Source organism: Mauremys reevesii, linkage group 1 (genome assembly GCF_016161935.1).
Source record: "Mauremys reevesii isolate NIE-2019 linkage group 1, ASM1616193v1, whole genome shotgun sequence".
Lineage (NCBI taxonomy): Eukaryota > Metazoa > Chordata > Testudines > Geoemydidae > Mauremys > Mauremys reevesii.
Genome location: NC_052623.1, coordinates 324,697,838 through 324,721,650, shown reverse-complemented (window position 1 = coordinate 324,721,650; position 23,813 = coordinate 324,697,838). Strand labels below are relative to the sequence as shown.

At 41.2% G+C, this 23,813-nt stretch overlaps 1 protein-coding gene across 7 annotated transcripts; it reads right to left on the bottom strand.

Moving 5' to 3' along the window:
* Positions 1 to 1,335: 1,335 nt before the first annotated feature.
* ALG12 (ALG12 alpha-1,6-mannosyltransferase) lies at positions 1,336 to 23,800 on the bottom strand. Of its 7 annotated transcripts, none has more exons than XM_039513869.1 (10): positions 23,535 to 23,800; positions 15,092 to 15,297; positions 14,790 to 14,922; positions 13,702 to 13,875; positions 11,630 to 11,824; positions 10,377 to 10,480; positions 8,977 to 9,200; positions 7,263 to 7,432; positions 6,977 to 7,052; positions 1,339 to 2,561 (listed from the first exon to the last, which is right to left on the bottom strand). In XM_039513869.1, the coding sequence occupies exons 2-10, from the start codon at positions 15,251 to 15,253 to the stop codon at positions 2,330 to 2,332; spliced, it is 1,470 nt and encodes a 489-aa protein (XP_039369803.1). In that variant the 5' UTR covers positions 15,254 to 15,297; positions 23,535 to 23,800; the 3' UTR covers positions 1,339 to 2,329. The 7 variants fall into 7 exon arrangements, with proteins under 7 accessions (XP_039369854.1, XP_039369844.1, XP_039369803.1 ...); XM_039513880.1 differs by having other exon boundaries at positions 15,092 to 15,254; XM_039513890.1 differs by having other exon boundaries at positions 15,092 to 15,254; positions 23,669 to 23,738.
* Positions 23,801 to 23,813: the final 13 nt, after the last annotated feature.

Below are 23,813 nucleotides of genomic sequence, written 5' to 3'. Positions count from 1 at the left end.
ACTTTTTAAAGACAACTTTCAGTGTAAAAAAATATTTGCAAAAAACCCACAAGGTTTGTGCCTGTAAAATGTATGGCTGATTCAGACATCAAGAAAGCAACATACAATGGTGCTATTTCTCCTCTGAGAATATTGCTAAACTTAAGGATAGCTGCAGCTTAGGTCAGGGGGCTTCTTAAAGTTATCAAAACCAGCCAACCATAAAAACAAAACAAACCCCATGCCTAGCCATTCACAAAAGTTGGAAAATTAGTTCATAAATTCAGTTAGCAATGGCTGAATGCACCACCTATTTACTGACTTCTCACTTAAAGCTATCCAAAGGACCAAAGACTTAAGCCTAACTATTTAAAAAAAAAAAAAAAAAGTAAATGGGGCAATACTTCCCATTTCCATCTGAAAATACATAAGTTGCTTCTCTACAGTGTTTGTTTCAGTGGCATGTTGTGGTACTGCACCCTTAATCTTTGCTTCATTAAAACTTTTTTTGGGGTAGGATAATACACTGAATTCAATAGAAAGTTTTTCACACTAAAGGTTTCATAGGAGTTAGATTATTTTTTGTTTAACAATACACCTGAAAACAGGTCATTCTCTTCTAAATGCTGGTGCCTTTGAAGCTGTTTTGCAAAACTTTGACCAAAAAAAATCTGAACTGTGAGATTTGGAAAGATGAATTCACTCAAACCTTTCCTTTGTGTTTTGTAAACTTACAGGCTTGCACACACACTTTTTTTTTTCAGTGCATCCCATGCTATTTGATGCTTAGGATGGCTCTGGAGGGAGTTAGATAAGTTTTTTCCCAAAGGGAAATCAAATAGATGGCACTTCACCAATGGCAATTTCAAGGGAGGCCAAAGACTGGATTAACAGGTTTTGCAGAATCAGCCTTGCCTGAGGTACTGCGTGGGCAAGCCTGAACTGCTACAATGGAGCAGGCTCCACCCAATATTATCAGTTCCTCCCATGCATGAGCACTGAATTTTATGTGGGGGCTTAAGAAGAAAACAAAATCCTAGAATTGTAAACATACACTTCCATGAGTGGGAAGGTGAGCACCTGCTTCTTTTTCAGTGGGAAAACTTTTTGTTCAGTAAGAAATATTTTATCTCTTGAATTTTCAGACAATAGTGAAGAATTATATATTTGATTGCTAAACTCCATCAGGTTTATACAGTACTTGTCACTGGCATTGAATTTTCATATGCTGCAGGACCTCCCACCATATCTAGTATGTTTAAGAAAACAAGATATCAATTAAAATTGTGACACACATCATCCCTTGTTTACTTCAAAAAACTATGCAGGTTTACTTAGCAGGAATTACTGGTGAGAGGTGGTGGACTCAGTGCTGAGTTTGATCATATGTCTGTGTGAAAGCTTATATAGCTTAAAGTCTAAACTGCATGAAAGCTGAGTGAATCAGTCTCAAAGTATGATCTCTAAACACAAGGAGATATCATCAAACCTATACTATACAATACATTTGTCTCCTAAATATGTTCTAGCCGTATCCATTTGCAAAGTCTTCCGGGACAACTTAATGCTCTGAAATTTATAAAAATGAATGTTTTTATAGCTATGTGTCTTCATCATGTCAAGATAGGTTGGTTGTGAGGGGAAGAAGGATTATTAAACAAAATCCCAAATATTTGTCTCTGAAATCTAAGTTGTCCTTTCTCCATGTTCAGTGTAAGAATGTGATGAACCCTCTTTTAATACTCAACTCTATCTCAAGGTGGTGCTTGCCAAAAAGTACAATTGTTCTTCAAATGGATGCTTGTAACTTTATTTAACAGCTTACAAGGCACAATTAGGTATAGTGACAAAGCTCCAATGAATGCGGCTTTGCTATAATACAAAATGAGATTAGTAAAGTTTCACATAGCAGTTTAGTGGGAAACATAGCAATTTGTACTGTAAAACCATCAAGTAGTACATCTGTAATGCCCAAGGATTAAATACCACAGAATAGCATACGCCTGCTCCATTATATCTTTCATACCAGGCATTTAAAAACATGTATATATTGCATTGGTAAACAGACTCAAATCAGATCAAATCAAATCTATTTAATAATGCTGACCTTGAAAATGTTTCAAAGAAGATCCATACAATATACAGCTCAATCATGATGTGGATTGGATTTAAATTACAGAAAGTTTTCCAGTATTATGTATGTAAGAAGCAGAGGTTTAGGTAAATAAGTTAATCAATACAAAGATTGTACTTTTCCACAGCTGGTGAATTGCATTGTTAGAAAGGCAAACTGCAATTGTGGAGATTATCAAGCTATTAGTGAAGTTATGTCAACAAAACTTCTTTATGGTCAAGAAGAGCTAGTAAACTTTTCCAACAGTATTAATTTTGGTTTTAAGTTTAAAGTAAAAGGAGGTAGTGTGGTAAAGTTCAACCCAATTTTACTGATGCCTGATATATGTGCAAGTGGCCGATGGGTCGTCTTGTAATGAGATATTTGAATGGGATCCATTTCCATTAGAATGTGTGTATAAGACAACATCAGCTGGTCCCCAGGTTTAACATCTTCCCTTTTGTCATACCTGTAAGGAGTATGCAGTGGATTTATTTGCATTCTTTTCAGAACATACTAAACTTCTGCTAATTATCTGCATAGACATGTACTATCAAAAACAACATAAAGGGAACAAAAAGATTCTCAGTCTAATTCTCATCATGCTGCATTATGTGAGCCACAGAAATAAGTGCTAATGTTTAAAGGAAGTCAAACATTGCATTAGCAACTCTTCCTGCTGCTACTATGATAGTCCATAGAGATCTGTGAGCTGATCATAGTATATTTCCTCTCTGCCCCTCTATTTGAAAGCTGTGGAGAAAAGGTTTACAGTGAGGCTTGTGATTTGCAGGGGAGGGGAGTGGGCTGGCTTTCATTAGGATCTGATTATGTGGGTTTGACTTATTTCTGGGAGAACTGGGATAGGCTGCAGAAGGGGCACTCTCCCATTGCTGGCAGGCAGTTGCAGTGGGGGCCCCACATGATGGTGCTGAATCATCTCCCCCCGATAAAACAAGAGGAAGGATTGCCTACTGGTTAGGGCTCCAGTGTAGGACTTGGGAGTCCCTGGGTTCCATTCCCTGCTCTGCCACAGGCTTCCTGTGTGACCATGGGGCCAGAGTTACAAAGGCATTTAGGTGCCTGAAGATGCAGATCGGTACTTGGCATAATTTACAGAAATGCCTATGCATACAAAGCGCCTAACCTGCTGAGGTACTTCTGTAAATTATACTAGGGCCCAGATCTTCAAAGACATTTAGATACCCAACACTCAGTGAAATCAACAGGAGTTAGGTGCCTCAGTACCTTTGAGGATCTAGGTTTCACGGCCTATCTGCATCTTTAGACACCTAAATACCTTTGGTCATCTGGTCACTTGTTGCTTCATTCCTCAGTTCCCCATCTGTAAAATGGAGATGACAGCCCAAGTGCACAGGGCTGTTGGGAAGATAAATACATTAAAGGAGGATAGATAGAAACATAGCATGCCCATGAAAATATAATAGTCCTAAGGGAATGCTATTTTCTTAGGTAAATGATTCAGGTTAAATCATAGCCTTCACGAGACTGTGTACCATGATGTATTACAGGGGTAAGCAACCTATGGCACTTGTGCCGAAGGCGACACGCGAGCTGATTTTCAGTGGCACTCACTGCCCTGGTCCTGGCCACTGGTCCGGGGCCTCTGCATTTTAATTTAATTTTAAATGAACCTTTTTAAACATTTTTTAAAACCTTATTTACTTTACATACAACAATAGTTTAGTTATATATTATAGACGTATAGAAAGAGACCTTCTAAAAACATTAAAATATATGACTGGCACGCAAAACCTTAAATTAGAGTGAATAAATGAAGACTCGGCACGCCACTTCTGAAAGGTTGCCGACCCCTGATGTATTAGATTCCACATAGTGGGAAGATAAGAAATATTTATATTTTCACATTATATGTGTATCTTTTTCCATTGTACATAAATGATTCTTAAAGATAAATCCTTTAGCTAATTTCCAAAGTTATGTTTAAGTTATCAATTTGCGTCCCTTCTGTAATTAGAGTTCCGACTTCTACACCTTGCAACAATGCGGCAAGGAAGAGGGAGTAACAAACTTCCTTACGTGTCAACTTGTATGTCCACCAATCCTTCATATCTAAGTTATTTCTTCCCTGGTGGGATCCGAAGGTTACTCTAAAGTTGCCAGTTGTGGATTAGCAAGAGGAAGGGCCTTAATTCCAGAATGAAAGTTTCCAAAACTCTAACACTAAAACTCAGCTCTGATCAATCTAAGTTATTTTTTTACATGAAATAATCAGCCTCATCTTTGCTGAGGCTGAATCAAATTAATGAGCATTGAGCTGATGAGAAAAACTGACAGGAAATACATTTGTCCTCTAGCAACTGCTTGTCCCTCAGTATTCACCCCTGAGATGCAACTCTCAGTGATGGAGAAGTCAAGAGGGGCAAGGATAACAAAAGTTAATAGAAACAGAACCTTAATTCCAGCAAATCTCATTAAGAACGCTAATTTCAAAGATGATGCCACAGCATGAAGAACATTCTGCAAAATCCTAAGAAGCCTGTAAATATACTGTGTAATGGTACATTAATGTATGCAAACTACATATTTATCCTCTCTTCTAAGAAACCACCTTTTAGGCACTAGGCAGTTTAAGGACTATTAGATCCAGCTACTGTTTGAGATGGGACATCTGGTGGAGAGAACATCACATCTGGCCAATTCCAATCCCATAGTGTCTCTCTGGGCTAGTAAAGGAGCTATCATTACGATGCAAGCTTTCCTGAATATTATTTTAAAATAATACCTTATGCTCATTCAGCACCTTTCATCCTGTTTCAAAGAGTTCATGATAATGGAGGAAAGGCAAACAAGATTATAGACCCATCCAGTGTTAGAATCTCCATAAAGTTTCTTTCAGTCTCTCTTTGAACGCAGATAATGGAATTCCTGCATTTGTCTTGAGGCAAATAGAATATCTGGGCATGCCACTTCAAAACACTTCTAGTTATACACTGCAGTTATCCTGATGAATCATCAGTCTGCTTAGCCACTCTATCCATAAATCTGATTATCCCTTTATGTCTACAGTCTGTGAAGACAGTAAATTATTTTCTACCCATCTGAAGGGCTCTTGCTTCCTTGTGCCAGTGCGAAGGTCTGGAGCTACCCTGATTCTTTGCATTACTGTGCTGTGTGATGAGAACCTGGTGCCCGTGTGTATGATGGTCACTGCTGTTTATCCCTGACCTCTCCTGTGTTGATCCTTATGATGAATCAGCCTTTCCTTGAGGCACCTTTCTGATGGGCAAAGATAACAGTGAGGGAAAAACTGCCCCTCCATAGGAAGCTGCAACATCTGTCAGAGTGACAAAATGCTATTACTTTATTTTTTCCCATCACATTATGGCCTCACATTCCATGCTGCACCACCAATGGGAAGCAAAAACTGGTTAAAATCCATCAAAATTAGGCAATATATACAGAAAACGTAAAATAGTCCAAAGTACGTTCAGTAAAGTAGCTTGCTGAATAAATAAGAATTGGGGCACTCTAGCTACCATATCTGTCCTACCACATGGGGGGAACATTGTACAGTTATTTCTGACAGCTCATGATTTAGAACTTCCTCTAGATCCCAACATGTGAAGAGCAGTCCAACATGAGAGTTGAACATTTGTGAGGAAATGTCCCCTTTAACATATTCAGTATTGTCATTAGATTGAGAAAAAGTAGCAACAATAAGTGGTGCCAAACTGGCTAACTTCTGCACTCTTGTCAAAAGCTAATTGCTTCTTCCTTCTCATTTTCCCTCCTCCCTGGCCAAAAATCATGAGTTCTCAGATCACCCCAAGAACTAAATTACAACTTTTTTTTTTTATATAATGCCTCGCACTATGGGGTCCTTGTACATAACATGGGCTCCTAGGCATTACAGTAACACAAATAACAATAAGTCTGATTCTGAAAATCATGACCTGGGCCAAGTAGAAATCCCCAGGCACAAGTAATTTGGAAATTATCTTAAATTCAGACCAAATTCTGCTCCTATTCTATCAATAGGAGTTTTTCTATTGCCTTGAATAGTTATAAGATCAAGTCCTTTGCACACCTTTTGCTGATATCTTTTGACTAAGCTTCCATTTTAAAATAAATGACCTAGACCATGATTGTGGAGATCACCTTGAGAACTGAAAGTACACTGTGGTCTTTTTTAGCCTGCACACTGAGAAACTGGAACACTGGTATCCGGAGATATTAACTTCCCCGATTCATCTTAATAGTGGGCCCCTTAAATGCCAAAATTGTTAACCACTTCATTCCTGATGATCTTACCCAAAGCACTCAGTAGATGCCCTCATCCATGGGCATGACTGTTGTGTTTGATATTCTATATGATGGAAAAGATATTCCACATAACTAAGGCTATATTTTGTTACATTTTTTCAGTTTAAGATATTTGCCACTGTCCTTAAAAATCAGGATAAAAGGTTATTTACACTCTACTGTCATCAGTTGAAAAGTGATGGACTACCACGTGTTTTGCAAGATTCAGTGAAGTAAAGAAGGATTTTGAGGGTTATCTAGGACACATTTTTATCCAGTCACTCCAAAGGTAGTTGAGTTTAATACGCTAAGAGATTTTTTGATTTTCCCTCTTGTGTCTTTAAATTATCTCTGGTACTTAAACAATAAATAGGCCAAGAAAAACAGAAAATAAGAAGCTTCACAGACGTTCCATGTTTGGTGGAGAATTCCTACAGACTTTACCAAAATTCCCTGAAGATTTGGATTGCCCCTGATTATGACTTAACACATACACTGTGTAAGAATAAGTGCCCATCAGGTTTGCCGGCATGCATGCACACAAGAGGGGAAAACAATGTTTACTGTCTTGACAAAAACCCCTTGCTCATGACATACCTCCAATTTGAGTTGACTTCCAAAAATCGAGAAATTCCAGTCTGTGCAGCAGCCACATCAATATGGACAGAGACATCTACAACAAAAACAATACTATTTCAAAATGCTTGTAACTACAGTACACCTCTAAGTGACTACATAACCATAAAGCTAAATAACCATAAAGATGCATGTAAATATTCCAAAATAAACAATATCTAATGTATTTATGAGAAATGTACAGCAAAGAATCCTCAAAACTGAAGTTAGATGAACACTGCTTAACATTCAAACCAACTTTACATACCTGCAGTTGAAGGCACTAACTCATGTAATTTCTGTATTGCAACTCCTCCAGGGTAGTTGAAATGTGAAACATATAATGATGTTCCTGAATAAGCAGCATTAATAAGGAGATGTGTCATAACCAACAGCGATCCTAGTTTATATAGCCAGGATTTTTTGTAGTTATGCAAACTGTGAAGGGGTGAAAAAAAACAGAATGAAAATTAGCTGTTGATCATGCCTTTATATTTTGTAAGTAGTTACTGGGGCAGAACATTTTAAAAATAAAGTTTCACTGTTGGACAAAAGCAAGAGTGAGGATGGCTGCAAGTTCTATTATATTAATGAAAAAATAATAATACTGAATTTCTTTTCCCCAATTCTAAAGGAATTATTTTAATGACAAATTAATAGTTACAATTACAACAAATAATAAGTATCAGAGGGGTAGTGTGTTAGTCTGGAGCTGTAAAAGCAGCAAAGAGTCCCGTGGCACCTTATAGACTAACAGATGTATTGGAGCATGAGCTTTCATGGGTGAATATAATCCTTTAACACTTCTGAGTTTTTAACCTTTAGCTATAGAAATAATCATACAATTATCTTTGGAATTTCACTTTAATTTGTTTATCTGAACAACTAAATTCAGTTCTTTAAGATAAATGTTATAGTTAAATGTTAGCACTAAGTAGTCTCCTGAGTAAAGTAATAAACAGTAAAGCTATTCACTGGAGTGTGCTCCCTTTCTCTTGTGGATGAAATTAACTGAATTATAACACTATGCTGGGGGTACAACTTGCTGCAGATATCTACTTATAACTTTCATTAATTGGAGTCACACATTCATCAAGGAGAACAAAAACCTGTATTTATACAGCATATAAAATAAGATTTCTAATAAATCATTTTAATGATGGTCAGACAATAGCTATCCCATTTTATTTATAGTGTTGTAACAGTTCCGGCCTTAACTGATGACTTATTTAATAAATAATACTTTAACTATCTGGTTACAAGGCTAGGAATATGGGCCAAATTCTGGAACTGTAACAAAAGCTTTCCCAAACAGGTTCACATATGTATTGCAAAGAGAGTGCTAAGCCAGTGGTTCTCAATCTTTTTTCATTTGTGGACCCCTGCAAATTTTCGAATGGAGGTGCAGATCCCTTTAGAAATTTTGAATGGAGGCGCAGACATCTTTGGAGATCTATTGCCTGTTGAATTCTTTTGTATCAGTTTTCAGTCCAAGTCTTTTGCAGACCCCTTAAACATAGTCCGACAACAGGTTGAGAACCACTGTGCTAAACTACTTCCATTTTCTGGCTGGCAGCTAGCAATCCAAAACACAGCCCTGCCCCCCATCTCACTCCTGCTGGGTGCCCAAATAACATGTTCCTGGGGCACTGCTAGGTTAGAAGAAGGATGCTCATAAAAGCGTGGCCCATGCCCCATAATCCAATCCTAGAACACCCCACTGTGGCTCTTGCTAGGGAGAACCTTCTGAGCTTTGTGCTGAGCTAGTAAAAGGCAGCCAACTTCCAACCTGTGCAGCCACTGCTGGCCACAACAGTTCAGGTACAGAATCTGGCCCTATCACATGCCCTCCTTTGGCTAGCACATTACATTTAATCTCCCTTTCTCCTCTAAGTGACAAAAGAACTGACCAGCATCTTGTAAGCTACTACCAAGTTTTGAACTGAGAATAATCTTTTCAAGAAGCATTACTCTGAACTTACATTCGTGTGCAGCCTTTGGCAGCCACTATGTTGAAGACAGGGAAAGTGTATATGATGAACCGCAGCTCTTTATGTGGGAGAAAGGAATACAAAAAAATAAAACCCAGCGTTGGTAGAATTAATATCCGAGTCCTTTTGTCTGCTGCACCTAGAGGCACAAATATAATGCTGCATCCCAAAGCACGAGGCAGGGCTGAATAGAAATACCACAAGAAGGGAGAAGTCTTTACAATGAAAAGGGAGTTAAGGATGTTATTGTTATCAGCAAATGTCTGGGTTAAAGTAACTTTATCCTTTCAGATATTCTGCAAAACTTTTGCAAGTATGCAATAAATGTATTTAGTTTACAGCTATCACATTGGTCCAAATTATTTCAAAGTAATTTGAAAACATCTTTTTTCTTTTTTAAATGCTCCTGGACTTGACAGCTTCCCTTCTCCCCCACCCTTTGTACTCAGCTGCCCTTGCAATTGCAGTCAGTGACCCACTGGTCTTTTCCCAATCTCTTCCTATTGCAAACGCTATGCTGGGAATGTTAAACAGTTAGACAATGAGAAGTGGGTAGCAAGTCAAACTGTTGCCGGAAAGGGAGCGGGATTCAAGGGGATAGAGAGATAAAATGCACTCCCATGAAAAGCCCTCTTCTCTTTTCAAGGTTAGAGGCAATGAGGTAAGAGAGGAGGAGTCAAGGAGTGATTTTCAAATCAGGCCCTTAGCAGTAAATACAAAAAGGAAAGGGCAAATTGTAGAGGTTTTGTAAAGGAAAAACTGCCTGGGGTAGTGGTGAGTTAATATGACACCAAGGCCAAGACTACATAGGAAAAGTTTGTACCCTTAAAATATATATATATCAGGGTTGTTCCACTGGTGCTACCAGCAGCAGAAGCTATAGCTTAGACAGGATTCAGATGTTTTTGCAACCGGATCACCTAACCCTACTCTTAGTCGCTGCGTGTATTACAGCTGCAACCGCTGTTGCCACCACTGCACTGGCGGGGAATGATGGGTTCTGTTTTTGCCAGTGTAGATGCAGCCCAAGGCCTAGGTGACAGGGAGGAAATGGAATTCACAACCAAGAGGGAGAGAAGAGGGAAAGATAAGGCAGTGAAGAGAGTGAAGGACAATGCAGGACTGCTCAAAGAGCTTAATCCTGTGCCCATGGAAGTCAATGGAAAAGCTTCCTTTGACTTTAATGGGGCAGAGCAGGCACCAAGAGGAGGCCAGGAGAGAGGTATGTCTTGGAATTGGACTCCACAAGGTAAATTTCAGCTGAATTCTGTCACTGATGCCAAACATTTCAATCATGTCACAGCTGAGTCCCATGAATAAATCAATATAAATATTTGGTTTAGCTGACATAAGGCCATGTCTTTATTTTCCTATATATACTTAAAGGATACTCCCCAGTTTGAACTTTTATTTAAAACTATATTATACCAAAGCACTTTCCCCTCCGGCCATAGAAGCTGCCTCCAAAACACAGAATCCACAGCAACTGTTAGTCCTAGAAGAAGAAAAAAATATCTTAGACTGAGGAGCTCATCCAAACTGAACATTTGCCTAAGAGATGAACATAGACTGGGACACCCTTTGAGCCTGATCTAATGCCAGTCAAAACCAATGGGAGCCAGGTCAGGCTCTGGGTCTTGTGCTGACACAGAAATGTCACAGGTGGTAGCACAGTTTACATTTCATTGTAGAAATCACAGGCACAATTAGAGAGAGACTCATACTGTGTTCAGTGTGAACAATAGTCTGGACTGTGGGTCGGGAAGGATGTGGAGCAGGGAGTGGCTTCTCTCTGTAGCATCCTCCATCTCACAGTGCCATTAGGTAATGCAGAGTAAGTGAATGCTGATGTGCTCAGAATTATCTTACACTGCTTCTCCTCTCCATGCTGTAACACCCTCCCTGCTACCCTAACATGGCAATGTATTGATGCAACCAACATCAAGCAGACTCTGAGAGCATGCTTTTTAAGAGAGCCATGTTGCCATGAGGAGGCTCAGTGGGTCTACACACATATGCTCCAGCCCTCCACAGATGGCTTGAGACCCAGGCGATTTCACAGTCTTTCAGCAGTGACCAACACCTAATCTATTCAAATTAAAGAAATGAAATAATAAAGGATGGGAACATACCATGTACCAGGCAACTCAACTATCCCTAGAACCTGATTTGTGTAAGCCTCTCTCCTTCCATCTTCTTGTGTCACAACACATTACATCTCATTCCCGGTCTGAGCTTGTTACTCGGGGTAGATTTCAGGCCATTTGATGGTAATGATGGCCAACCCCCCTGACCGTTGTGAGTGGGAAACTCTATCTCACCTTACCATAACAATGCACTCTAGGAAACTTTGCAAGTTGAAACGTGCAGCATTTTCTGGCCACTACATTAGTTCCTTTTGTTTAGGAGACAATATGGTCCTAAGATTTTTGCTAAATATCATGCATTTCTCCCAGAGTAAAATTTCACCAGTTTAATGAATATATTTGCTTTCTTGTGGTGAAAATAGAGGGAATTTATTCTTAACTTTCACTTTCTATTAATTAAGTTTTACTGCATGCATATTTTTAAATAAAAGAAGACCTTAGAAAAAAGAAGAACTATTAGATATTAAATTAAATGAAAAAAATTAGCACTTCCTTACCCAACCAAACAACGCCAGCAGCAACAGCATGGGAAAGCATCTTTAAAATGGAGATTCTTTTACTTAGTAATGTCACCAGAAGCATGAGGCCTAAGAAGATACAGAGCTCTGATCTAAAGACAATAATTGCCAATGCTGAGTACCAAATAAATGGTCCGTGCTTTTGCTGTATCCAAGATGTAAGTGCCAAGAGAACTGTAAAAAGATATAAAAACACTATATTAACCACTGGACATCTTTAAGATTTTTTTAATTCAAGTATCTGAATTAAAGTCTGCCTGATGTTGGTTGCATCAATACACTGAATTAATTCAATAGTCCTGAACAGGACCATTTTGGGTCCTATTCAGTACTCCTACTGCAGCAAAGCTTTCACTGAAGCCAGAGAAAGGTATGCAGAATGGGGCCATTTGTAAAGTACTCTAGTTTGATGCACTAGCTAACTAGGTACGGATGTATCACAAAGGAAGGAGTCTGGAATCCCTCCCCAGAGAGTATATTTAATGAGTGACATGAACAACTCTACTTGTGACAGGGTACTGAAAGCTTTTCTGAATCTAAGTGGTATGGTAATTACTATTATAATTTATTCAGTGACAGCTACTGTGCTTGTTATTCTCATGACCTATGCATACCTTGCATTAATGCTAATGGCACTCAAATCCAAGCATCAAGAAGAAAATATACCCTGCGTCTCCTAAGAACAAGGAAATATGAATACATTTGGGTGGTTAGGTGCACATGTGTCACATCTCCATACACTATGGGTTCTTTACTTTTTTCATAGTGCAGGCCACATCCTAACAAAGATCATATTGAGGACCAGTCATGATCACAAAGCATCCATGTGGAAATTACAGCAATTGCTTGTATGAAAGACTAATAGTAGAAAAGTATTTTAGGAGTCTCAGTACCTTGTACAGTGCTTTGAAAAAGTTATAGCTGTACAATAGTCACCTGATGATTCAATGTGTTTTTATTCTGTTCTATATAGGTTCTTATACTGCCCTCATCTGAGCACCTTCCAGTAGTGCATTAAGTGACACAACTAATATCTGCCACATGTGGCTGGTTGTTTCTCCCATCCTCTCTCCAGGGGGAGAATTGTGTGTGCAGTGGAATCTTCTGGTTTGGAGGATTTTTTATTTTTCAAATGTATTTAGATCAAGTCAAAGAAGAGCATATTGCACTTGGAGAGGGAGGTGGTGAGGTTTCTGATGGTCCTTATTTCGGAAGGGAGTTCATTGCATAGTCTTGGACTGGCCCCTGAGGTAGCTCTGTCTCCTGCACAGACTAGCTTTACCTTTACTACAGATTATTAAATTGCAAGAATGTCCAGAGGCTGTGCAATGGCCGCATGTTTTATAAATCAAATAAATGTAGTCAAGTCTCTACTTAATCAAAGTAACTTGGTAAACTCCCTATATATTCAGCTTAAATACAGCTTCAGTTTAACAAATTATTTTAACACATATGCTATAAAACATACAACCACAGTTCTCCAGACTCCTTGCCACACAGTCCAGCCATCAGGCGTATATACATTAACTTGGTCTGACTGCATTCATTTGTCCATATGCCAGGAGCCAATCTGTGGCTCCGGAGCCACATGTGGCTTTTCAGAAGTTAATATGCGGCTCCTTGTATAGGCACCAACTCCGGAGCTGGAGCTACAGGCGCCAACTTTCCAGTGTGCTGGGGGGTGCACACTGCTCAACCCCTGGCTCTGCCCTGCCCCCTCTCCACTCCTTCCCACCACCTCCTCTGAGCCTGCCATGTCCTTGCTCCTCCTCCTCCCCACCAGAGCCTCCTGCACGCCATGGAACAGCTGATCGGGAGGTGCGAGGAGGGAGGGGGAGTGCTGATCGGTGCGGCTGCCGGTGGGCGGGAGGCGCTGGGGGGAGCTAATGGAGGGGCTGCTGACGTATTACTGTGGCTCTTTGGCAATGTACACTGGTAAATTCTGGCTCCTTCTCAGGCTCAGTTTGGCCACTCCTGCCATATGCATTCACTATCAATACAAATAGAAATAATTTCAAAATATAAATGACATCCTCAAAATAAATGCTTACCAATAGGAAGTGCGAACATATTGGGAAGTGTTCGAGTGCAATAAAACATTAGATGAAACTGAGTAACAGTTATGAGACAGAAGATCGTCGATACAGTTGATCCAAACTGCTTTTTAACTTCTTTCTTTAATTTCCATAGTGCATAAATCACACTAAGCCCCAGACTTCCTCGGACTTTTGTGAGGAAAAAAAATTATAGATAAGAAAGCAATGTCAGGTTGCTTATTGATGGAGGCAACAACAAAGAGGAATGTTAAGAAATATTAAATTACTATTGCACAAATACAAAGAATATTTTAAGTAGTGCAATATTTAAAAGATAGGGTAAGGAGTGTATAAAGAAACGGGCAAATTATGTTACAATACAATATTTTAGATTAGACTTAAAAGAAAAAAGTATCTAAGGTAGTGTTTCCAATGCAATCCATCCTTGTTTGGTTGTGACTCAGTAGCGCAGGGGTTGAGTTCTGTGACTTATGTTATGTGGGTTGGTGTAGCAGGGTGGTCTGCCCCTTTAAGGGCCTGCGGAGCCAGGGAGCAGCAAACCCTGGCCAAAGGAGACTCCCAGAAGACAGGTGCTGGGAATGACCAAATCCAGCTAAGCAGCAGCCATTGATTGGCGCTGATTCCCAGCAGGAAGATATAAGTGAGGACCCAGATCGTTCAGAGAAGAAGGACCAAGAGAGATGGGGGTGGGTGTGGCTGACTGTTTTGTCCCCAAGCAGGTAGACAGACCCACCAGACTACCGGTAGATGCTGGTATGTCTAAATAAAACACAATATATGCAGAAAATCTTGGAAGTGAATTCTGAATTCCCTTCCCCCATTCCCTCAGTTTTCTGTTAGAACTCTGTTACTTTAGTATAACTTTCTTTGTGTTGTTTACTGGTCCAAAAAGGATGGTGGAACCTTTAAGTTAGCATTAAGTTAAACAAATCCAGTCTTGCAAGTTCACTTATAAAATAAACATACTACCATATTCTCTAGCATTGATCAAAAACTCTATATCTTACAACTGTGTTACAGACCAGTACTGCAGAATACAGCACTGTACAAGATCTCCTTTAGACCTGATTTAAGGTTCATACCTATCAGTTGGGAGTAAAACTTGGACATTTGCAATCTAGACAGCACGAATATAGCTGGGCTGGAAAGCACAGCAATAAAGACTGGTCCAAGAAATGTTCTTGGGACAACTCCAGGAAATTCATGATGGTCATACTGCAAAGAAAAGAAAGGCTCAGTAAGACAGGCAAGCTAGAAATAACATCTAAGAACAGATGAGTGTAGCAGAACTAGATAAATAATGCTCTTATGCTTCATGTTGCATTTGTGCTGATCAAGGAAGAGAGAGATGGTTATCTTGAACAGACCATAAATTCCTATTCACCTTCTCCAAGTCCAGTCTGTGGTACACAATGTCATGGATGGCTTGGAGGCTGAAACTCTCCTCTACTTTTGTAAATGGACAGACAGTTAAATGTGCAAAGGCCACGGCAATGATCAGCAACAGCAGGAGTGACTGTCCACCTGTGCTCCTCTTCTCAGCCATGCTGGATGTGAAATACACATATAGTCTGTTATCAGAGATCAAAGCTGACAAGGGAAAATAATGAAATCATATTAACAGCATGACAATGTGCCTACAAGGGAAAAAGGAAAGACTTATGCATTTTATTAAAATATAAAGGGAAAGACAATGCTATTGTACATGTAGCCTAGTGCATGACTAACAGATCAAATAATCCATCAGGTTTTCATATATACTAACAAAGTGGAGTATCTTGCCAAGAGCATACTCAGCCAGTGTTCCACACTTTGCACTGACTGCCTGAAGTTTAAGGTTTTGGCGTTGATCTATAAAGCCTTAATGTCTTATGCTCTACCATAAGAGACAACTTTTCTCCACACAGCATACTGCCACCACAGCATAAAAGAGAAGGAGCTGGTGGCACAGTGTTTTCTGTGCAGGTCCCATATCTTTGTAATTTGCCCATTCCTGTGGTGTGAAATAGCCTGACTTTAATGATTGTATGCAGTGTTGTTGTAGCCATGTCGGTCCTAGGATATTAGAGAGACAAGGTAAGTGAGATTATATCTTTTATTGGACCAACTTCTGTTGGTGACAGAGACAAGCTTATTTCTGAGGCAATTTTCAGAAAAAACAGTTCAGATGTTTACAAGAACAAAATCTTTTGTTCTTTAAATATCTTTTGTTCTTTAAATATCTTTTGTTCTTTAAATATATTTTCCCCATGTTTAAAAAATTCTTACAACTGAAACTCATCCTGGTGCCAAGAATGTGCCTTTTGCTGTTCCCATGAAAATCCACTCAAATTTGCCCAAGTTATACAGCTCTGAAAATCGTAATTCACCCATGCTCAGTAGGGGGATGTTAGAGCGCGGTAGTTAAATTCTCTGCAGATTCTGTCTGCAGACATCATGTTCCTCCCCCTGACGCCCCCCCTCCATCTTACGTCAGGGATGAGCAACCTTTGGCACGCGGCCCACCAGGGAAAGCCCCTGGTGGGCCAGGCCAGTTTGTTTACTTGCCCCATCTGCAGGTTCGGCCAATCGTGGCTCCCACTGGCCGCGGTTCACCGTCCCAGGCCAATGGGGGCTGTGGGAAGCGGCGTGTGCCGAGGGATGTGCTGGTCGTCGCTTCCACCTCCATTGGCCTGGAGCCGCAATTGGTTGAACCTGCGGAAGCGGCAGGTAAACAAACTGGCCCAGCCCGCCAGGGTGCTTACCTCACTTACCTGGTGGGCCGCGTACCAACGGTTGCCGATCCCTGTCCTACATGCTGGCTAGGCGGCACATGTTTCATCCCCACAGAGCAACTGAGGAATAATGGTGTAGTGGAACTGGAATGCACCATCATGGCGTTCTGGCTCAGCTACACTACTGTGCACCACCCCTTACAGAGTGCGGGCAGAGTTAGAGCAGCATGTGGCTTAAAGGATCAGGCTGGTGTGGAGACACTGCAGTTTAGGACTGCACCATTGCTGATGACACTTGGAATGTGAGTGCTGAACAGAACTTTCTTTGTAATTGCTCCTCCTAACTGCCATGGGCCACTGTGGTGCCATACACTGGAACTGTGAGCAAGGAGTCTCTCTCTTATGTGCTCTCAATGCCCCCTGATAGCACCCAGGCAGTATAGAGGAGAGGGAGGTAACTTAACTGGAATGTAGAAGGGAGAAGAGCAGAGAGGGGAGACCAACACACAAGCCAAAAGGAAGACTGGGACAGGGACCAGACAGAATGAGGGCAGAAATAGAAGGGATCAGAGGGTATAATGGTCTATAACTACTAGAACATATACACCTTGAGAACCTGGAATTGACCCCAGGATTCCTGGGTCTGACCATTCCTCTGCTGTCAGCAAATACCTGTGAAACCCACTGGCAAAGTGTGTGTCTCATCTCCCGATACTGTTTGGCCCGTAGAGAGAATGACAACCTACTACCAATTACTGTGTTACCCCAGAGGTCTGTACTGTAAAACTAAAGGTTCCAACGCTGTTGATGATACATCCAGATGTCAGTTTGGTTTTACACAAAATAATATTTTCCCTATTTTTCTTGGTTTGTAACTTTTGCCACTGCCACGTATTAGCAAAAGTGCCAGTCCGAAGGCCGGATAAAAGAGGAGGGTTTTGCCCTTAGGTTTGCTACCCATTCCGGTAAAACCTTAATGCAACTGAAACAGTTCAGTCAAACTGAAATTTGAGAATGGTAGGTAGAGATGAAGGTCAAAACTCAAGTATGACAGTAATCGGCGAAAGCCAGAAGAAAGCTCAGATCTCAAGATATTGAATCCTGATAACCAAATCTGTAACCAGAATAGGCATGTGGAATGTATATACACCTCTACCCCGATATAATGCTGTCCTCGGGAGCCAAAAAATCTTACTGCGTTATAGGTGAAACTGCATTATATCGAACTTGCTTTGATCCGCTGGAGTGCGCAGCCCCCCCCGCCCCCCCCGAGCGCTGCTTTCCCGCGTTATATCGGGTCGCGTTATATCGGGGTAGAGGTGTACTTTTGTATAGTACAGGAAAGCTGGCACAAGTTACACAAGAAATGAAGAAGTACCATCTGAACATGGTGTCAATGAGACAAGATGGGTAGGGAGTGGCAAGATGGTGGCTGGGGCTACAATCTTACACTCAGGAAGATGAATGCACAAAAGAGGTGTATGAATTATGCTGGATAACATCACAGTGAAGACCCTCTGGCTTGCGAGCCAGTGAACAACAGATTAACAACAGATGGATTATTGTACGTTTGATATGTCTTATTTATAGTCTATGTATGCACCAATAAACACAGCAGGTGGCAGTGAAAAGGACACATTCTATGAGCAGGTGTGTGATAGGGTGTATAGATCCCACACTGATGAGGAAGGCATCAGAGAGACCCTATGCACAGGGCTAACCTCTTCCTCTGCCCCTGTCAATCCTGAATGGTAAGAAGGAGGCCATTAAAAAGGAGGAAACTGCAAGCAGCTGTGGGGCAAGATCATCTTGAGCAGGAAACGGCTGCAGCAACGCCTGAAGCCACAAGGAGAACTCCCATCCAGGAGATATCTACCCTCTATTCTAGGGGGAGTACAGTGAACTCCCAGGGTAAGCCTGACAGAGTGACCCTGATTTCAGTAGCCCAGCCACAATGACTTGTTGAAAACTGCTAAGCAGACTGTCCTGAAGGAAGACGGTATTGTCAGCCTTTTCCCCTTTGAGTTGGGTCTGTGAAGAAGATATTCTCGGGTGTACTGCTGAGACATTTAATTTTCCTTTTGATCCCCCATCAGAAGAAATTTAAGAAGGCACACAAAGGGTGGGGTCCCTCTTTGCAAGGATTAGGAAACTGGAACCTGTGTATAAGTCACCCAGCATAGATAACTGGGCATCACCAGGGTCTCCCACCATCTGCAAGCTGCACCAAGTATCGGATGATATGCCTATTCATGACATGAAGCAAATGATAGGCAACTTCAATGCACAAATCACCAACACCTATATTGGATGGGAAGGAGTAATGGGCACAGCAGCAGCAGGCATCCAAACTGATAATGGTGAACGGCTCTTGAATCTCTGTGGCACAAACACCCTAAAAATCTCTTCCAGTTTCTTCCAGAACAAGAGGATTCAAAAGCTCACATTGAAATCACCAGAGAATGCAACTATCAAACAGACAGACCATGTGTGTATATCTAAGAGATGGGCATCTTCCAGGAGGGATGCCAGAGTCAGCAGAGGAGCAGGTGTTGGCTCAGATCATTATCTCTGAATGGCCACATTACAACTTAGACTCACTAAACCCACAAATATGGAAACAAGAATATTATAGCAATAAAGAAGTTAAAAAAACCCACATCAATTTCCAGATTGCACTTAACTGTTCTACTGTTTTACAGGACCAGACTGATGAAAGTCTGGAAGACAGATGCCAAACTGGAAGAAGATGGTAGTTGAGACAGCAGAGGAAGAAGCAGGCCACCGAAGGGGGCTGAAGAAAGATGCATGGATTACATCTGGAACATGGGAAGCAACTGATGATCTGAAAGCTCTGAAGGCCAAAAGGGAACAGTGCAAGACACAGGCAGAACTCTTAGAGGTGGATGCAAGATACAGAGAAAAGGACACACACAAAAAAAAGACCGCTGTGGACAAGATAGAATTGCCTGGGTTCAGCAGAAGACTATAAGGCAGCAGTAGCAGCACTGAGGGGAGATTTAAAGCAGTTCTATAGAACAGTGAAAGACATCTCAAGAAGAACCAGACAGACACAGCTCTGAAAGATGGGAGACAAGCTAAACCAAGAGTACACGAGGGAGGAAAGAGAAAGCAAGGAAGGCCAAGGAAGAACTGGCAGAAGACAGTATCAGAGGGGTAGCCATGTTAGTCTGGATCTGTAAAAAGCAAGAAAGAGTCCTGTGGCACCTTATAGACTAACAAATGTATTGGAGCATAAGTTTTTGTGGGTTATTATTATCACAGAATATAAGGGTTGGAAGAAGGGACCTCAGGAGGTCATCTAGTCCAAACCCCTGCTCAAAGCAGGACCAATCCCCAGACAGATTTTTGCCCCAGATTTCTAAATGGCCCCCCTCAAGGATTGAACTCACAACCCTGGGTTTAGCAGGCCAATGCTCAAACCACTGAGCTATCCCACCCCCTGTGTGTGTGTGCATTCTTCTGATGAAGTGGGTATTCACCCACAAAAGCATTTGTTAGTCTATAAGATGCCACAGGACTCTGTTGCTTTTGGCAGAAGACAGTGACAGAGGATACTGAATGCGCAGGCATCACTTGAGGAGATGTACCACAGCTAGTGAGTGACTGTAATGAACGGAGGAACTGGACAGCCCGATGTGTCATAGGCACAGGAGGAACTAAGGTAAGGTTTGTTTAAAACTTAGGAAATTAACATACTTTTACTATAGTTGTGTAAAAAGTTACAAACTTAAGCACTTAGAAGTTAGGAAATGTCAGTATTAAAATTGCTTATAAATCCTAAATTTGCCCTCCGATGCATGTGCATCCTGATGCATGTGCATTATGATACAGCCTTTAAGTACTGATCATACACTACTTTTTTTTCCCCACAGAACATCAAAAATAACGAGGAACACACAATTAGAAACTACCTTTGAAAAGTTTTGTTTAAGTGACCTGCGTGGCATCACATAGGAGCTCTCTGGCAGAGGCAGGGATAGAATCCAATTATCCAGGGTCCCATTCAACTGCCTTAACCATGAGACCATCCTTTCTCTTCCTGCAGTCCCCTGCCTCATTCACTACAAGCCTTCCAACTTCTACAACAAATGAGTCAGTGGTCCTACAGATCTTCATTCACTATATAACCTTGATTTCTACCCAAAGCATGTTCACAGTACACTGGATGAAAGCAGAGGTCCCATAGAAAAAATACTAAGTGATCATGTAATTAAAGACTGCATACCCATCAGTGATCTGAGTTAGGATTGCCTGTACAATCTTAACTTTAGAGTGCTTTGTTAACATTTTAACAAAGAGGTTTTCTTTTCTTTTTTATTTAACTGAAAGTGCATTCAGAATTAGGATGCTGCAAGGAAGATACATCTCTTTGGGATTTGCCACAATCAGGATAGTTGTCTTTACTTGAGCTGTATCAGCTGTTTTGACAATGTGTTTTGAAGGTGCCCTTAAAAGTATTTTTAAACTCAGAAGACCTATACCAGGCTTTTCTTTCCGCCCCCCCCCCAGGGAGGGGGTGGGTTCATTACAAAGTGAGGTGATGTAGTGCACATCATACTAGTCTTTCTAGGTTTTAACATCTCTTGAGTTCAGGAAAATCAAAGAAAGAAGGCTGTAATTCTGGATTGCAAATCTGAGTAGAAAACTTTTAAAATTTCTTCAGACAATGGGAGTAACCAGGCTACCAAAATATTAGGTCTCTTGATTAATCACAGTTAACTGACACGATTAACTCCAAAAAATTGTGATTAAAAAAATGAATCCCGATTAATCGCACTGTTAAACAATGGAATACAAAATAAAATTTATTAAATATTTTGGATGGTTTTTCTACATTTCCAAATATATTGATTTATATTACAACACAGAATACAAAGTGTACAGTTCTCACTTCATATTGTTGATTACAAATATCTGCACTCAAAAATGATCAACAAAATAAATAGTATTTTTCAATTCACCTCATACAAGTACCATACTGCAATCTTTTTATCGTGAAAGTGTAACTTACAAATGTGGGGTTGTTTTTTTTTGTTATGTAACTGCACTCAAAAACAAAACAATGTAAAACTGTAGAGCCTACAAGTCCACTCAGTCCTACTTCTTATTCAGCCAGTCGCCAAGACAAACAAGCTTGTTTACATTGACGGGCTTCTTATTTACAATGTCACCATACAGTGAGAAAGAGGCATTTGCATGGCACTTTTATAGCCAGCACTGCAAGGTATTTATGTGCCAGCTATGCTAAACATTCATAAGCCCCTTCATGCTTCTGCCACCACTCCAGAGGACATGCTTCCGTGCTGATGATGCTCATTAAAAAAATGTGTTAATTAAATTTGTGACTGAACTTCTTGGGGGAGAATTGTTTGTCTCCTGTTTTGTTTTACCCACATTCTGCCACATATTTCATGTTATAGCAGTCTCAGATGATGATCCAGCACATGTTCTTTTTAAGAACACTTTCACAGAATATTTGACAAGACACAAAGAAGGTACCAACGTGAGATTTCTAAAAATAACTACAGCACTCAACCCAAGGTTTAAGAATATGAAGTGCCATCCAAAATCTGAGAGGGATGAGGTGTGGAGCATGCTTTTGAAAGTCTAAAAAGAGCAACATTCTGATAAGGAAACTACAGAACCTGAACCACCAAAAAAGAAACCAACTTTCTGTTGGTGGCTTCTGACTAGGATGATAAAAATGAACATGCGTTGATCTGCTCTGATTTGGATTGTTATCGAACAGAACCCGTCATCAGCATGGACGCATGTCCCTTGGAATGGTGGTTGAAGCATGAAGGGACATATGAATCTTCATTGCAGCTGACACGTAAATATCTTGCGACGCCAGCTACAACAGTTCCATGCAAATACCTGTTCTCACTTTCAGGTGACATTGTAAACAAGTGGGCAGCATTATCTCTTGAAAATTGTAACCAAACTTGTTTCTCTGAGCAATTGGCTGAACAAGAAGTAGGACTGAGTGGACTTACAGGCGCTAAAGTTTTACATTGTTTTGTTTTTGAATGCAGTTATTTTTTGTACATAATTCTACATTTGTTGGTTCAACTTTCACAATAAAGAGATTGCACTACAATACTTGTATTAGGTGAATTGAAAAATACTATTTCTTTTGTTTTTTTACAGTGCAAATATTTGTAATAAACATAAATATAAAGTGAGTACTGTACACTTTGCATTCTGTGTTGTAATTTATATCAATTTATTTGAAAATGAGAAAATGTCAAAAAATTTTAAATAATGATATTCTATTAACAGCGCAATTAATCGCACAATAATTTTTTTAAATCACTTGACAGCCCTACACAATATCCTAATAAATGTTAACGCAATCCACGTTTATTTTTGTCTTTTTATGACCTGTTTGGGGATGCTTTCCAGGTGTTAGAGCCAATCAGTGCAGTTTTCCTTTAAAGGAAGGGTATTTGACAGAAATGAATGGCTGCGGAGATATGAGTACAAATACACTCTTTATAGTTGTGTGATGTGAATATTTATACGTATGTTGTCAAAAGACAAACTTGTGTCAATTTTTTACCCTGGTTTAATTTTAAACGCATGGCCGGGCGCTTAGATTCCTACACCCTCCACCCAGCTTCCTCAATGACCCAGTTCAGTCGCTTTCCCATGCTGGCAGGGCTGAGACGTGTCCAGATGGGCCCCTCGCTGCACTTTATTATTACGGTGGGTGCGTTCCTCGAGCAGCCAGCGCTGTCGTACGGGACCCCTGGGGGCCCCAGCTGTGCCCGTGGGCGCCTAGCTAGCGGGACAGCTCCACTCAGCCCACTGCAGAGCGCTGTGGGGAGGGGAGTCGGCGGAGCTCGTACAGTGTCCCTCAGCGACGTGCCTGCCACACGGTCACGCGTGGACACGACACGTCAATCGAATCCCCCTCCTCCTCTCAGAGTCCCCTCCCGCTTCCCCTGGACGCACCGGCGCCGCGCGTGGCGGGGGCGGGGGCCGCGCGGGTGAGAAGACCGAGGTGTGGAAGGGGCTGCAGGCTGGCCAGCTACCCCCGCCCCTAGCAGCCGGGGCCAACCTGCCTCCGCAGCCGCCTGAACTTACCAGCTACAGCCCGTCAGCCACGTGGCCTCTTCGCACGGGGGCACGTGACAGCGAGGCGGCTCAGGTCACCTGACCCTACAAGAGGCGCCAGGCGGCCATGTTGGATTCGGGCAAAGCGCCCACAGCAGGTATACCTGTACGCGCGGCGTCTAACAGAAATGGGCGACCGGTAGGAGATCGCTGCCGGGCTCCCGGCTGCCCGGACTCAAGATGGCCGCTGAGCCTGCAACCGGCCCCGCCCATCGCTCTTTCTCCTCTGGCTTCCTGCCCACCCCCGCC